Here is a 16,013-nt window from a genome sequence, read left to right on the forward strand (position 1 = left end):
TTTTTTATTTAGCTAATTGTTCATAGTTTTTAACTCTGCATTGTTGGGAAAGGGCTCTACACCTGTTGTATTCGGCACAATTGACAAATACAATTTTATTGATTGATTGAAACAGGGGGATTCCATATTATTTTATAAATGCCGACAGATAATTTGTTCTTTTGACATGGTGGGATCTTTCTGTCTGTAAAATTAATTATGCGATAAATGCCTGTGGAAACACTTTTATGCAGCAAATATTGATATAATGACCATCATGTTGAAGTAAATCTGGAGTCACGCGATGATATTGTTTGCGGTCCTCCATAAATTAAACACACCACTGGTGGGAAAATTCACACCTTTTCTTTATGAAGATTTTAGAATATTCGCATGAAAATCTGTCGCCAATTGGATGGAAACCTAGCTACAGTTTGTATGTACCCAACGCACACTGTATCTGCCAGCTGTTGGCTAGAGCAAGACCATAGAGCAAGACCATATGTGCAAGACCATAGTAGGCACATTCGCTCCTACTGCATATAACGCAAAACATTATTATTATTTTTTTTATTTAGTACATGGGAATATAACCTCTAAAGGTATTTGTATGTATGAAATTCCCACAGTTTTAAGCCTATTTTACATGACATCTGTCTGTAGATTCTGGAGGCTCTTTTTTTCAAGGTTCAATAATTTATTGGTCGTAGCTTGATCATATCTTTGCAAATTATGCCTGAAAACGTGTTGGTAACTGTCTACCATGAATGAGGTCACATACAGTACCAGTCAAAAGTTTGGACACAGCTACTCATTCAAGGGTTTTTCTTTATTTTCACTATTTTCTACATTGTAAAATAATAGTGAAGAGATCAAAACTATGAAATAACACATATAGAATCTATTCTTTTTACTATTGTGTACATTGTAGAATGATAGTGAAAACAAATAACACAAACGGAATCATGTAGTAACCAAAAAAGTGTTAAACAAATTAAAATATATTTTAAATTTTAGATTCTTCGAAGTAGCCACCCTTTGCCTTGATGACAGCTTTGCACACTCTTGGCATTCCAGCTTCACCTGAAATGCTTTTCCAACAGTCTTGAAGGAGTTCCCACATATGCTGAGCACTTGTTGGCTACTTTTCCTTCACTCTGCGGTCCAACTCATCCCAAACCATCTCAATTGGATTGAGGTCGGGTGATTGTGGATGCCAGGTAATCTGATGCAGCACTCCATCACTCTCCATCTTGGTCAAATAGCCCTTACACAGCCTGGAGGTGTGTTTGGTCATTTTCCTTTTGAAAAACAAATTATCGTCCCATTAAGTGCAAACCAGATGGGATGGCGTATTGCTGCAGAATGCTGTGGTAGCCATGCAGGTTAAGATTGCCTTGAATTCTAAATCACAGACAGTGTTACCAGCAAAACACCCCCACACCATCACACCTCCTCTTCCATGCTTCACGGTGGGAACCATACATACTCCACGTCTCACAAAGACAGCGGTTGGAACCAAAAATCTCAAATTTTGACTCATCAGACCAAAGGACAGATTTCCACCAGTCTAATGTCCATTGCTCATGTTAAGAAGCAAGTATATTCTTATTATTGGTGTCCTTTATGTAGGGGTTTCTTTGCAGCAATTCGACCATGAAGGCCTGATTCACGCAGTCTCCTCTGAACAGTTGATGTTGAGATGTGTCTGTTACTTGAACTCTGTGAAGCATTTATTTGGGCTGCAATTTCTGAGTCTGGTATCTCTAATGAACATATTCTCTGCAGCAGAGGTAACTCTGGGTCTTCCTTTCCTGTGGCGATCCTCATGAGAGCCAGTTTCATCATAGCGCTGGATGGTTTTTGCGACTGCACTTGAAGAAACTTTAAAAGTTCTTGAAATGTTCCTTCATGTCTTAAAGTAATGATGGACTGTTGTTTCTCTTTGATTATTTGAGTTGTTCTTGCCATAATGTGGACTTGGTCTTTTACCAAATAGGGCTACCTTCTGTATACCACCCCTACCTTGTCACAACACAACTGATTAGCTCAAACGCATTAAGAAGGATGAAATTCCACCAATTAACCTTTAACAAGGCCTACCTGTTAATTAAAAATGCATTCCAGGGACTACCTAATTTGTATTTAAAAAAATGTTATGTGACCTTTTTTACCTAGGCAAGTCAATTAAGAACAAATTCTTATTTACAATGACGGCCTACCAAACGGCAAAAGGCCTCCTGCAGGGACGGGGGCTGGAATTAAAAATAAAATAAAACCATAGGACAAAACACACATCACGACTAGAGAGACAACACTACATAAAGAGAGACCTGAGACAACAACATGGCATGGCAGCAACACATGACAACAGCATGGTAGCAACACAACATGGCAGCAGCATAACATGGTACAAACATTATTTGGCACAGACAACAGCACAAAGGGCAAGAAGGTAGAGACAACAACACATCATGCAAATCAGCCACAACTGTCAGTAAGAGTGTCCATGATTGAGTTTTTGAATGAAGAGATTTAGATAAAACTGAAGCTGGTTGAGAGAAAGCCAAGAGTGTGCAAAGCTGTCATCAAGGCAAAGGGTGGCTACTTTGAAGAATCTAAAATCTAAGATATATTTTGATTTGTTTAACACTTTTTTGGTTACTACATGTTTCTTTGTGTTATTTCATAGTCTTGATGTCTTCCCTATTATTTTACAATGCATTTAAATTCTACAATGTAGAATAATAGTAAAAATAAAGAAAACCCCTTTAATGAGTAGGTGTGTCCAAACTTTTGACTGGTACTGTATCCACCTGTCATCGGACCCGCTTTCGCCAACTTGTGTTATTACATTACGCATTTGCTGAATTCGGCTGTGCAGTCTGTCTACTTCGCTTTCATTACCGCTAGATGGGGCAATTTATTAAGCAACAAAAGTAGAGCTTTTTCAATCTTTAACATAAAGCCAACCTGGCCTGGCTGACGCGACCCTCGGGTGAGCTGTGACCACAGGTCTGGACACACAGGAATCCGGTTGATGCAAAATTCGCTCAGAAGTTGTGCGACGGGTTTCATTCTTCTCTCAAATTTTTTTTTTTTTTTTTTTTTTTTTTTGGGGGGGGGGGGTGAACTTGAAAATGTGTTTGAAATAGAAAATTCAACTGTTGTAATGGAAGGGGGCGGCCTCGGGGGCTGTGCATGTGGGTGTTTGAGTATTATTATTGACACATTGTGCCAACAACATCAAAGAGCCATTCCAGACTCTGAAGTCAGAATAAAGCCAACCCTCTTCTAAAAGTTATATTTAATACCTCCTAGCCCCTTGGGGTCGCTATTACATATTTGCAGTTTGGGTGTTTGCCGAGGGAGGGAGAAGGACAAATTGATGCACTTGATTTTATTTTCCTGGATATGTGTGGCTGCGCTGACCGGCGTATGCAGTCCTATCAGTGTCGGGCGGTAGTAGTCCTCCAAAAAACTAATGCCGATATCATCTCTAATCATTCTTGCAAATTTAATTTGATTTGAATGTCTAAATTCTGAGTAGGCACTAGGCACGCGTGTGAGATGAGCGAGGTGTCAGTTGTAAATCGAGCGCACCCAGCTCCAACATCAATAGGGAGGAAGGAGTCAGTGGTCAGCGCTCGCCACCACATTCTTATGTCGCCACACACCCGGTCGAAGTGAGGAAACTCCCGAGCGGAATATTTTGCGACAGAGGATTTCTTCAATGTTCGCTAAAATAAGGAGTCAAAAAATCCAAACACCTCTGACTTGTTCTGCGTGGCATCCCAGCCGTGCACAGCTAGTCACCAAAGCAGTGGTAACCTCCAGTTTAGCCCTGCCCATTCTCACACACCCCACCGGCCTGGCTCAAGGAGGGAGGGAAAATCATACGATTGTTGATATTGTCGGTTCAATAGTTGTTGCTTTACACGTGTCACGACTTCTGGTTATTGTTTTCAGTGCAGACAGCTTTTCGAATTTGGTAGATCGTTAAACTGCAAGTTTGTATCCGTAGCCTAAAGAGGCACGAGTGCTCACAAGCTAGTAACGTTAGCGACACAATACAGCAGACGAGTTCCATCCCGTAACTTCGAGAGGCCATTCAGTGTGCCTACATGGGACTATTTCCGATAATGCATCAATCAGCCTGTCATATTTTACCGATCAGCATTCTCGCATTGAGCAACATAACACACATTTGTAACGGGGAAACGTATAATATTTGCTTAGTAAGCTAGCCATCTTGCTAGACAGGCCAGCTTCCTTGTATCAAATAGCAAACCGTCTAGTACTAGTTGCTAACGTTAATGGTGGCTGGACTGCGTTGTCAGAACTATGGAAATGAGAACGTTAGTTTGTTTTAAAGTGCCTGTTTTTTTTAGATTATTAGCAAACCGTATATAATTTTTATGAGACATTGACTCCAAACTCGGAAGCTAATAATCGTATTTAAAAAAAAAAAAATGTAATTATCACTTATGTTGGATTTGAGTTGCTGAGAGCCAACAAAAGACTCAATTTTGGATATCAATTGACGAGACGAATGATTTCTGTGTCCCTGGTTTTAACTGGAATTGGCCTCCCCCTTTTGGTTCGACGCGGGAGCAGCGGGATTTCGACGTCCCACTCATCTGTCACGTCGATATTTGTATACATTTTCCTATCCCTCCCTCCCACAACCTTTCGCCGTTTCTCTCTCCGATGCGGAGTGCTGAGTAACGCCGGCAACCAAATCGATAACGGCGGCCGGACATGCTGAAGTGTATCCCTTTGTGGCGTTGTAACCGCCACGTCGAGTCAGTGGACAAGCGACATTGTAATTTGCAAAATGTCCCCGACGAGATATTTCGCTACAGCCGCAGTCTGGAGGAGCTTCTCCTCGACGCTAACCAACTCCGAGAACTACCCAAGGTAAGCAACCAGTGATTTTCATTAGCACATTGTGGCCTATCCTGGCTATCCAAACCATTATGTATGGTCAAATCAAGGCTAGCGGAATGATCTCCACTCTATCAATGCATGCAACCCCCATGGAACAGGTGGCTGATGTTTTGATTTACTTTGCCTGCTATAAACATCTGGCAACATCAGTATAATTAACTGAGCATATTAACTAACTAATCCCGTCACGCAGGAACAACATACTGTTTATTTAGAAAGGGGTTTAAATGCCTTTACTTAAAATTCCAAACACCATATTGGGTGAGTGTTGTGGCTACTTTCATATTCTGGGGGCTAAGACTGTATACGCGGGAAGGTATGATGCTACCTTTATGTCCTCTTATTCTTGTCAATGGTTACTCCCCATGCATGTGTCATCAAAGTAGCTGAGAGATGAGGTGTGTACCATCAGGCTGGCTGCTCAGAGCAGCTGACAGCACATTGTCAGCTGACACCACATTGATAACAGCAGAGAATAGGAATCAGAGGAGAAACGGGTCTCTGCCTTCCTTGGATGCTTGCTGTGTGGAGTCAAGCAGAGGAGGCTCCTGCTTCAGAGTGGAGTGGGCATATGCTGCATGATATCAAATGTGCAAACGGACTCAGCAGATGAAATAACGGCACAGGCCGGTGGGATTGGAAACCCATTCACACTACTCCTACATGACAAATGACATAAGCTCTGCTGGCATGCCCTCATGTTTATTTTTAGGGGAGCAGGATGGTTATCTGGCTGTGCATTATGTTCCCCTCCAGCTTCCAACACTCAATTACACCAGAGCACTGGGACGTAAGAGTGACCTGAGTTTCGCCTCATTATGCCGCTGTGTTCATTGTTCTGCTATGGGATAAGGGAATGGCTGTGCAAGATAATGGACATCAAGTTCATCAGAGATGTGTTGCTGCTCAGACATGGCTAGTGGTGGTGGGGAGAGTGGCACAGTCACCAGTAGTTCTTCTGTCGTGTCGACAAACCCAAGGTCATAAGAAGCTACGCTAAGATGGCAAAGTCTACTGAAGTGTGCAGGTCCACAATAATCTCTATAGAGAGTTTGAATACCTGTGTAAGTAGTCACTTCTAGGCCTAAGTATTCTGTTTAGGCTGTTGACAGTCCACCACTTGAGTCATGCCCTGAGTCCCAGGCCATTATATTAAAATATGCAAGCGCCAGTACGTAAGGTAATCACAAATTGCATTTATTACTTAAGTTAGTAGAGAGAATGCAATTGTTCACAATCTAATCCAGTGAAAAACACAATCTGATTTGTCAACCAAGACCTCAGTTGCACTCGCTCTTAAAATGTCACTCACCTTTTGTCTGAGTTTTGTACATGGACATAACAGGGATGAGAGGGACCGTGTGTGTGGCTGTTTGTGCCGACTTGACCAAAAAGCTCTGTTTATGACTAAGCTGAGCGGGCTGAGACTTGGCTCAGGCCCCTATGTTCACTGGAGGAAGGACACAGACAAATAAAGGGAGAGGAGGGTGTTGGGGAGCAGCTCAGTGTTGCTCTAGGACTCACAAAAGCACACGCAGACATCCAGTTGTTTAATATTCAACCCGGCTGCTAGTTCGGCCAGATGCTGACTGGGGTTTCCTGACACAGATCAAGGCTGAGGTGGGGGGCTGTATCTAAGGGTGCATCGCCTGGTCTGCTTGACTCAGCATGACTGGGCCCAGTCACTGAAGGGAGGGCCTGGCGGTGCAGGGGACCGTGAGGCTGGCAGAAGGCATACACTCAGGACCACTAACACGGCACTGTATTTAGCCGAGAGACACAAATGTGGTGTGACAGAGCAGGTGGCCGTGTTGCGTGCAGACACAAAGCATATGGTCCCCTTGTCTGAATATATAGAAAGGCTTCGGAGAGAGAGGGGGCCATCAGAGGTCAGACCCATAATATAGGCCATGTGGAGAAAACATGGCAATAATGGTGAACGCTCAAACCATTAATAGAATCGTGAGCTCTCATTCATCTCATTTGGTATCTCCTTGTCATGCTATGATGGCTATTTATGGCATATCTAGCTCTCTACAGTTATCATAACTGTTTTTAACACACAATTTAATTTAGAATTGTTGCGCAAAGATTGGCATATAAAAGCATGTTTCATTCCAGCAGCAACAGAAGCTGTAGGAGCAGCACTCACTTTGTCTGACACATTTTCGCTTAAACTAGGCTCTATCTGTATGCTCGGCTATTACCAGCTAAAGGAAACCCTGGTCTGAAGGGATAGAATTCATGGAATGGACCTGTTTGAAATAACGCCCCCACCCTGTGTTCAAGAGCATGTTGCGTCTCAACTGAGGCCTGGCACATCACAAAAACCCCAAATCATGTGAAGTAAGGGTCTAAAATGCAGCATGTGAATATGGATATTATTTTTTTGAATTGATGTGTTTTTAGATCATTGACGTAAAAGACATGCTCCAGAACTTTGGTGATTACTATGTTTAAAAAAAAAAAATCCGTATTGGGCAGGATGTATCAATATGTAGTTCATAAATGCGTAATCTATGAGCAGAATTACTGTTTTACCTCAATTATTCACTAAATCCCTAGTTTGAAAGCGACTTTTCTGAAAACTGTGCTGCGCCATTTTCTCCCATGTGGGCCAGCCCACTAGCAAGTAGAGTTCAACCAATGAGCCCTTCGCCATATGAGTGACAGCTAGCAAGAGGCACACACAGCATAGCGAGAGAGTGAGCAATGACATGGTGCACATATCTGCACATACTGCATGTGACGTAGTGCACAATTTCTGGGAACCACTTTTTGTTCATGAACACTACTTTCAGAACTACTGGCTAAAAAGTATACAAAACTACTGCAGAATCTCTTTAAAGGTAAAAAAAAAATGTCATTCTTTATTACAAAAAAAAAATAATAGTTTGACAACGCTGTTTGTAAGCTTTTAAATGATATCAAACTCAACTGTTTATATTTTCCAGTGTGGGGTATGCAAAATGGGTCAACACTGAGCACCTTTATCTCCTCAAAGTTTTGACATTCAGGTCCAAAAAGTAACTTTCTGACATCCTCTTTGGGCAAGCATGCATGGAAAGTTTTGTTTGAATCCTAAGGGATGCTGTCAAAAAGCGATTGAATCCAAATGGATTTACCCCAAAGAAAAGCATCTTTTCAGTTATGATTTCAATTGCCTTTACTTTTTCAACTACTACAGACACCTCTCCAGGGAACAGCCTACGGTGGTGACCGAATGGAGAGATTGTGGGTGTTATTGCACCGCCAAGTGTTCCAGCTCTCATTGACAATAATTGGCACACTCCACCTTCACAAAAGTCACTGTGGAGATTGGCCACTCTGCAGCAAACCTAAAGCCAGTGCTCCGTACACAGACCCGATGTCTGTACCCAAGCTGTCAACTTGAGTTTTTCCAAGTCTGCTTGAGCAATGCTCAATGACATTTGGCACACACAACCCATGAGGCATTAATATTCTCTGTACAGTCAGAAGGAAAATTGGATGTACTATGCAATGAGACAAATTAGTACTATAATGGGGATTGTGCTGTGGAGGGGTAGATTTTCTTTATAGGTTTTGGAAAGGGGTTTAACAGTGTGAACAGATGGAGATTCAGATGCCCTGACAGGGTCTTAGGCTCACTGTGTGTTTCTTGAGCCCCACCTGGCAACCCTAGCTTATGTGTACTGTAGGATTGCCTTTTTCAGTTAAGCATTGCATGGGAAAAATGGGAAAAATATATGTTTTATCAAATGGCTCCGGGTTCCAGGTTGTTTTTCCTGATTTTTCTTTCGAAATATTATTCACCATTGTATTACACTGGAATAACAAAATTACATGTTGGAACAAGTTGTTCAACCCTATCAGCTCAAACAGAAAGCGCTACGCACAGGCTGTCTTGGCACAAAATGAGGCTAGCCTCCATAGACCTCTCTTCTGGGGTGTATTCATTACGGAAATGTTTACCGTTGAAGAACCAAACAGAAGGAAACGGGGAGGAACATACCTGAATTTGTCCAATAGAAATTATCGGTTGAATTTTATGTGCGGTAGGGTAGCCTAGTGGTTAGAGCGTTGGACTCTAACCACTAGTAACCGGAAGGTTGCAAGTTCAAATCCCAGAGCTGAGCAAGGTACATATCTGTACAAATCAGTTCCTAGGCCGTCATTGAAAATAAGAATTTGTTCTTAACTGACTTGCCTAGTTAAATAAAGGTAAAATAAAAAAAATAAATAAAACATATTTGGAATAAACTGTTTCTGATGCAAAACTATTGCAACCAGGGCATAAAATGTACTTTTTGGTCCATCAGCCACAGAGGCAGCCCCCCAATTTTTCTTTGCAAAAATTACACCAAACGGATTAGCATGCTTTGTAATGTTTCTAAAACATATGTATTACTAGTAAAACATATTACTTTGTTCCTGTGAGGTTGAGTCTGATTAGTAGAAGATTCTCTTCACTAGCAATTGAAACTCAAACAGAAAAACACCTTAGCCTAGTGAACAAAACAATGTAAATAGCCAAGAAACAAGGACAAAGTATCACTTTGTTTCAAGTAAATTAGACAAACTTTTATGCCTGTGCACAGCGCTTCTAAAAATGTATTTTTCACTCAGCTCTTCACGTGCGCACAGCCCCCAGCCAGGCAGTATATAGGATTCGTAGTTCTTTGATTTTGTGTCATTAATTTACCAGCTAGGAAACAAAACTGTGGAAATACTTTGAAAACAGCTACTGCAGCATTTGTTACTATTAATGATCATACTTGACTATTTTTATTCACAAACTGGAGCCCTGACCACCCGCCAACGTGGCTGGTGAAATAGACCCACCAATGCAGGTGGCGGGTGTTAATTCTAGGCATAATGATTACACCCCTTTACTATACAGAACCCAGAAGGACCCTTGGAGAGCGCAGTCAGGAATTCCAACTCACGCCCATGTGTTCTGGGCCCTTAACATCAAGCCCCAGCTCTGTTTTCTCATTACGCAACGCTTAATCCTCACTATTCCTTAATGCGTCTTTTGTGTTGCTGCTAAGTAGGGCTCCTCAGTGGTTTTACCAAATAACACTGCCTCCTAATGCGAATGAAAAAAAAAAAAAACACTGAATGGAATTAGTCAGTTTCAGCACTCCTCTATCTCCAGTGTGTCTCTGAGAAGCAGAGGGTCATTAGACCTTCTCATGGGCAATCGTCTCTGTCAATGATTAAAGATGAACCGGTCATGTAAAGCGGATCGCTCATCCCCAAGCTTTTGGACAGCTTTACCTGCTCTTCCTTTTCATGCTAGCAGGGACAAGGCACTTTGCTGCATGCTGCAAAGACAAAGTGGGACAGTGCGCAAAGCGGGGTATGCTGCTGATATTTCGGGGTGGGGCAGTGCATCAAGTCAGGGCAGTTTGAGTAGGCTACTGATATTTCCTTGGGTTGTTTGGCATGCAAAATGACTTGTAGATCAATGACTAACAACACAATTACATGCTTAGTTCGACATTGATGAAGCAGAAGCGTCAGTTGTCACAAAATATGATGTATTTTCTAAAGGTAGAAAGTAACATGAGCAAAAGGTTAGTGAATTGCGATTTGTAACTTTCGAATCGATTTCTGACTGATGCATGCTATACCTGGATCCGTTTGGGATCTGCGGACCAATAGTCAAATCTTAAACATTTTGAATCGAGACCGATGCGAATCGGTGAATCGTTACATCCCTAATAGCGAAACATTGACAAACAATTCACACCATGAAAACAATGCACCCGGATGGACTTTGGGTCCACTTGGCTCTGCTATTACTGAATGCCATGTAACCGTTTCCATTGTTTTTCTTTTACCGATATGAGTCATTTGTTTGAGCGAAGAGCAGTCAGTCTTTCACACACATCAGCATTGTGTTTTGTTTGCAGATGTGAGATCCGAACAACCACATATCCATTCATCCCTTTTCCCACCCTTTAACCTGATGGAGGTGTACATCTTCCCTTTAATATTTCAGGAGGAACATGCCTTCAAAATGAAACCACTTCCAACCTAGCCCTCTCCCAGAAAGTATCATCTTTAATGACCCACAGGGGCTCCACTTAAAAATATACAGAACTCCCCCCCAGAAGTTCAGCATTAAAGTATATCCTAATGTCTGGCCAGGCATAAGAAGTGGTTCTCTGCCAGAATCTCTAGACCTAGCCTAGGCCTACACTGTGCAGATCCTGATTCCATAAAGTGCTGTACAGATTTGTATTTTCCCCTCTATTCCAGCCTCTGTGACTCTGTTAGCTGAACTAGGCCATGACTGGTGATAAATCACACCTGCCACTGGTCCTCCCTGCGGTAAACCCACATTAGTTCCCCCCCGTCCCCTGGCTCCGTCTGTCTCTCAAGGCAGTAAGTTTCCCAGAAGCATGGGAAAGTTTTCCAAAGGACTCTTCCTTTTAGTCTGCATTTCTTTTGATGTAGTTTGGTTTTATGGATCTCTCAAGGCTGACATTGAGACTGCTGCTGAGAGAGAAGTCTGCACTGGCCAATCCTTAAGTCAAATCAAAGTCGGACGTCCTCATTGTGTGTGTGTGCACAATCCGAAAGCTGTGTCCCACTTCTGAGAAGAGCCAAGTATGTGAAAGGTAACCAGAAGTGAGGAGCCAGTGGAGAAGCATTGTGAAGAGGTAGAGGTCCCTCTAATGCAATAGCACATTCAACAGGTTCCTTTGTCTGAGATGATGACCAGCTGGTCCCACATCCTGCCCCACCATTCCATTTGGAGATGTTTTTTATTTATTCCGGAGATGGATTAACCCCCCCCCCCCCCCCCCCCCCCCCCCCCCAGACCACAGAGCAGCCAGACAGGCTGAGTGATGGTGTCGGGTGGAGAACATCCAGCCAGGGAGGTTGTCTTGGTGCTAAGAGCCCTGCAAGCCCTAGGGAGATACTGCTGCAGGTGTGGTGCGTGTGCGCAGACTAACCCTCCCGTAGAAGTCGTACCTTTTTTTCCCTGGTAAACAGATGACACCGAAACCAGCCTGATAGTAATTATGCCTCTTGTAAATCTCAAGACTTTCCTCCTGCACTCTGCCCCTTAGTCACAATGGGCAATGGCGGTGGTGGCGGGAGGCTGGTGTTAGCGATAGCAGAGAGCATCTGTGTGCATGGATGGTGCGCACCGATAGGAATGATGTGCCATAGGACCACTAGCTAACTACACAGAGCCAGGGATTGGGGGACATGGACTCATGGTGGCCTCGCAATGTGACACCATTCTCTCACGCTCTTTGTTTCTCTGTGCGTTGGTTTGGGTATTTAAAGACAATTTTAATGTCAAAGTATTTGTTGTCCTCAGTTTAACCCAGAGGGCCCTCTGTATTGCCACTTTTGAAATCCATAGCTTAGGGCCTAATTAATTTATTTCAGTTGACTGATTTCCTATTATGACGTGTAACCGAAGTCTTTGAAATTGTTGCATGTTGCGTTTATATTTTTGGCTCAGAGTAGCTTATAAGCGTCCATGAATAATAAGCATCAACTAATGAGATGGGCAGGAGATATGCCATTGATTTTCTGTGATCACACAATAGAGCCCACCCATAAATCCTGTACCATTGTAGCAAGAACACTGCAATGAAAGTGTTTTGCTCTGAGCACTGAACCCTTTTGCATAATGTCTGTGTCCCGCTACGTCACAGTTGTTCACTCTGGTTCTTGGAAATCTGTTCAAAATGGTTTGAAAAGGGCAGCTAGAGTTATTCCTGAAAAGTGTTGACAGGGTGTACAGCATTGTTTTTAATCCAACACATTTTGTTGTAGTACTACAGTAAGAGTTAACTTTTGCAAACAACTATTATTCTCTCCTACTTTTCTGTTTGAGAGGTGGCTTAAGCCAGGCTTGTGAGTGACTAAGTACTGTATTGTATCTTTCTGAGTAGGAGTGTGTATACTGTGAGTAATTAACCCAGCATGGCCCTCTGAGCTCTGTAGTACATGATGCCAGCAAGAGGAAATGCAGGAATGACTGGAATCTGAAGCAATCTGCCTGCCCTGCCGTCTGTGCGCCTGAACTCTCCCTCAACCACACTGATCCTAGTTAGTCTACATTCCTGGCTGAACGGGCCACACACACAGAGACCTTTACGCCTGCTACTAAGCCACGCACGCACACACCGTTTTACGTGGTGCACACTAGAGACAATCACACATCGACAAACACAGAGAAGCTACATACAAATGTGCATGTTCCCGAGAACTTCCAACAGAGGCACATTTTTCTTCAACTAATCAAACTTCACTATTTTTGGCAGTATTAAAATGAAGGCGCTCTAATTCTCATTATACTTTAATTAAGCCGGCCTCCTTACTCCAGGGGGTTTCACACAACCGGAGCCTGGGTAAGGTGCAAAGCTGGCAGAATGTAGGAGACATTTAGACTAGAGGTTGACCGATTAATCAGAATGGCCGATTAATTAGGGCCGATTTCAAGTTTTCATAACAATCGGAAATCGGTATTTTTGGACACCGATTTGACCTTTTTCTTTATTTAACTAGGCAAGTCAGTTAAGAACACATTCTTATTTTCAATGACGGCCTAGGAACGGTGGGTTAACTGCCTCGTTCATGGGCAGAACGACAGATTTTCACCTTGTCAGCTCGGGGGATTCAATCTTGCAACCTTACAGTTAACTAGTCCAACGCTCTATCCACCTGCCTCTCATTGCACTCCACGAGGAGACTGCCTGTTACTCGAATGCAGTAAGCCAAGGTAAGTTGCTAGCTAGCATTAAACTTATCTTATAAAAAACAATCAATCAATCATAATCACTAGTTAACTACACATGGTTGATGATATTACTAGTTTATCTAGTGTGTCCTGCGTTGCATATAATCGATGCGGTGCGTATCGTTGCTCCAATGTGTACCTAATCATAAACATCAATGCCTTTCTTAAAATCAATACACAGAAGTATATATTTTTAAACCTGCATTTTTATCTAAAAGAAATCCAGGTTAGCAGGCAATATTAACCAGGTGAAATTGTGTCACTTCTCTTGCGTTCATTGCACGCAGAGTCAGTGTATATGCAACAGTTTGGGCCGCCTAATTTGCCAGAATGTTACGTAATTATGACATAACATTGAAGGTTGTGCAATGTAACAGACATATTTACACTTATGGATGCCACCCGATAGATAAAATACGGAACGGTTCCGTATCTCACTGAAAGAATAAACGTCTTGTTTTCGAGATGATGGTTTCTGTGTTTGACCATATTAATGACCTAAGGCTCGTACTTCTGTGTGTTATTATGTTATAACTAAGTCTATGATTTGATAGAGCAGTCTGACTGAGTGATGGTAGGCACCAGCAGGCTCATAAATATCCATTCAAACAGCACTTTCGTGCGTTTGCCAGCAGCTGTTTATGACTTCAAGCCTATCAACTCCCGAGATTAGTAACCGATGTGAAATGGCTAGCTAGTTTGCGGGGTGCGCGCTAATAGCGTTTCAAACGTCACTCACTCTGAGACTTGGAGTAGTTATTCCCCTTGCTCTGCATGGGTAACGCTGCTTCAAGGGTGGCTGTTGTTGTGTTCCTGGTTCGAGCCCAGGTAGGAGCGAGGAGAGGGACGGAAGCTATACTGTTACACTGGCAATACTAAAGTGTCTATAAGAACATCCAATAGTCAAAGGTTAATGAAATACAAATGGTATAGAGAGAAATATTCCTAATAATAACTACAACCTAAAACTTCTTACCTGGAAATATTGAAGACTCATGTTAAAAGGAACCACCAGCTTTCATATGTTCTCATGTTCTGAGCAAGGAACTTAAACGTTAGCTTTCTTACATTGCACATATTGTACTTTTACTCTCTTCTCCAACACTGTTTTTTTTGCATTATTTAAACCAAATTGAACATGTTTCATTATTTAGTTGAGGCTGAATTGATTTTATTGATGTATTATATTAAGTTAAAATAAGTGTTCATTCAGTATTGTTGTAATTGTCATTATTACAAATGTAAAAAATAAAAAAGGAATCGGCTTATTAATCGGTATTGGCTTTTTTTTTGGGTCCTCCAATAATCGGTATCGGCGTTGAAAAATCATAATCGGTCGACCTCTAATTTAGACATAGCTATTCAAAGAGTTGCATGGTTTAATCAGCCCTGTTTGGTAATAAGATGGTTAATCCCGCCCAACATAGGACCCAGGAAGACCACTCAGCCTACACTATATGCTTTGGAAATTATACAGGAAGGCTGTCAATACTCAACTAGACAGCATAATGTTTGAGGGGTTAGTGCATGTTTGCAGATGTAACACTTTTATGATAATGTGGATACCATTGGTCAACAGTAAGGATTCTTCAATAGTCTTTGTCATTCAATGAAACGACTGGTTTTCGTGGTTTTTCATTGAGAAATACTGCACCAAACATCTTAGTTAGATGTAAAAATCCACGACTAACCTCTCCTCTGCAAAAATGTCAAAATGAATGACAGATTTCTTGAGTGTTTTTTAAGCGATGGAATTTTAAGGGTCTCCTCCCTCCCAGCCTCTCTTGCTCCTTGTCCTTTGTTAGTCCCATCCTGTTAGTCCTGGACAGTGCAGCTGCTGGAGGGCCCTGACATAGAGCTTAGAAGTTCTGGCAGCCACTACACTAAAGTGCACACGTTAACCTGCTGTACTGAGGCAAGCCTTGACTGTGCTGAGACCCTGTTCGACCCCCAGCTAGCCCCTTACCTCTCTCTTTGTTGTCAGCACTTACACCAAAAATGGATGATGATAATGTCAAAGTATGTGCACCGTTGGGGCATTTTCATTTACGCACAGACTGACGCCCTCTAGTTCCTCATAATCCTTCTCACCACTTATATCAGAGGCCGGCTGGTCAGTATAGGGTGACGTTTTCCCTAGATGCTGATCTTGGGTTAGTATTTTCCCCCGCTAATGGTTAAGGTTAGGATTTGGGAGTGAAGCTGATCCTAGATCTGTGCTGGTCTGGTCTGCAGGCAGGCAGTGTCGTGGCAGATGGTTAGATGGGGTCGTAATGAGTGATTCTCAGAGCAGAGTGTGAGAAGGAGAGTTGTGTGTCACAGCTGAACT

General features: G+C 42.4%; 1 protein-coding gene across 1 annotated transcript in view; it reads left to right on the forward strand.

The window, feature by feature from the left end:
• The first annotated feature begins 4,456 nt into the window (after positions 1-4,456).
• The window catches only part of LOC139420483 (protein scribble homolog), a 128,224-nt gene continuing 116,667 nt past the window's right edge, over positions 4,457-16,013 (forward strand). The window contains exon 1 of the mRNA XM_071170681.1: positions 4,457-4,899. Within this exon, the coding sequence (XP_071026782.1) occupies positions 4,741-4,899 (159 nt within the window). The 5' untranslated portion in view covers positions 4,457-4,740. The remainder of the gene's footprint in view (positions 4,900-16,013) is intronic.

Source organism: Oncorhynchus clarkii, chromosome 11 (genome assembly GCF_045791955.1).
Source record: "Oncorhynchus clarkii lewisi isolate Uvic-CL-2024 chromosome 11, UVic_Ocla_1.0, whole genome shotgun sequence".
NCBI classification, from domain to species: domain Eukaryota; kingdom Metazoa; phylum Chordata; class Actinopteri; order Salmoniformes; family Salmonidae; genus Oncorhynchus; species Oncorhynchus clarkii.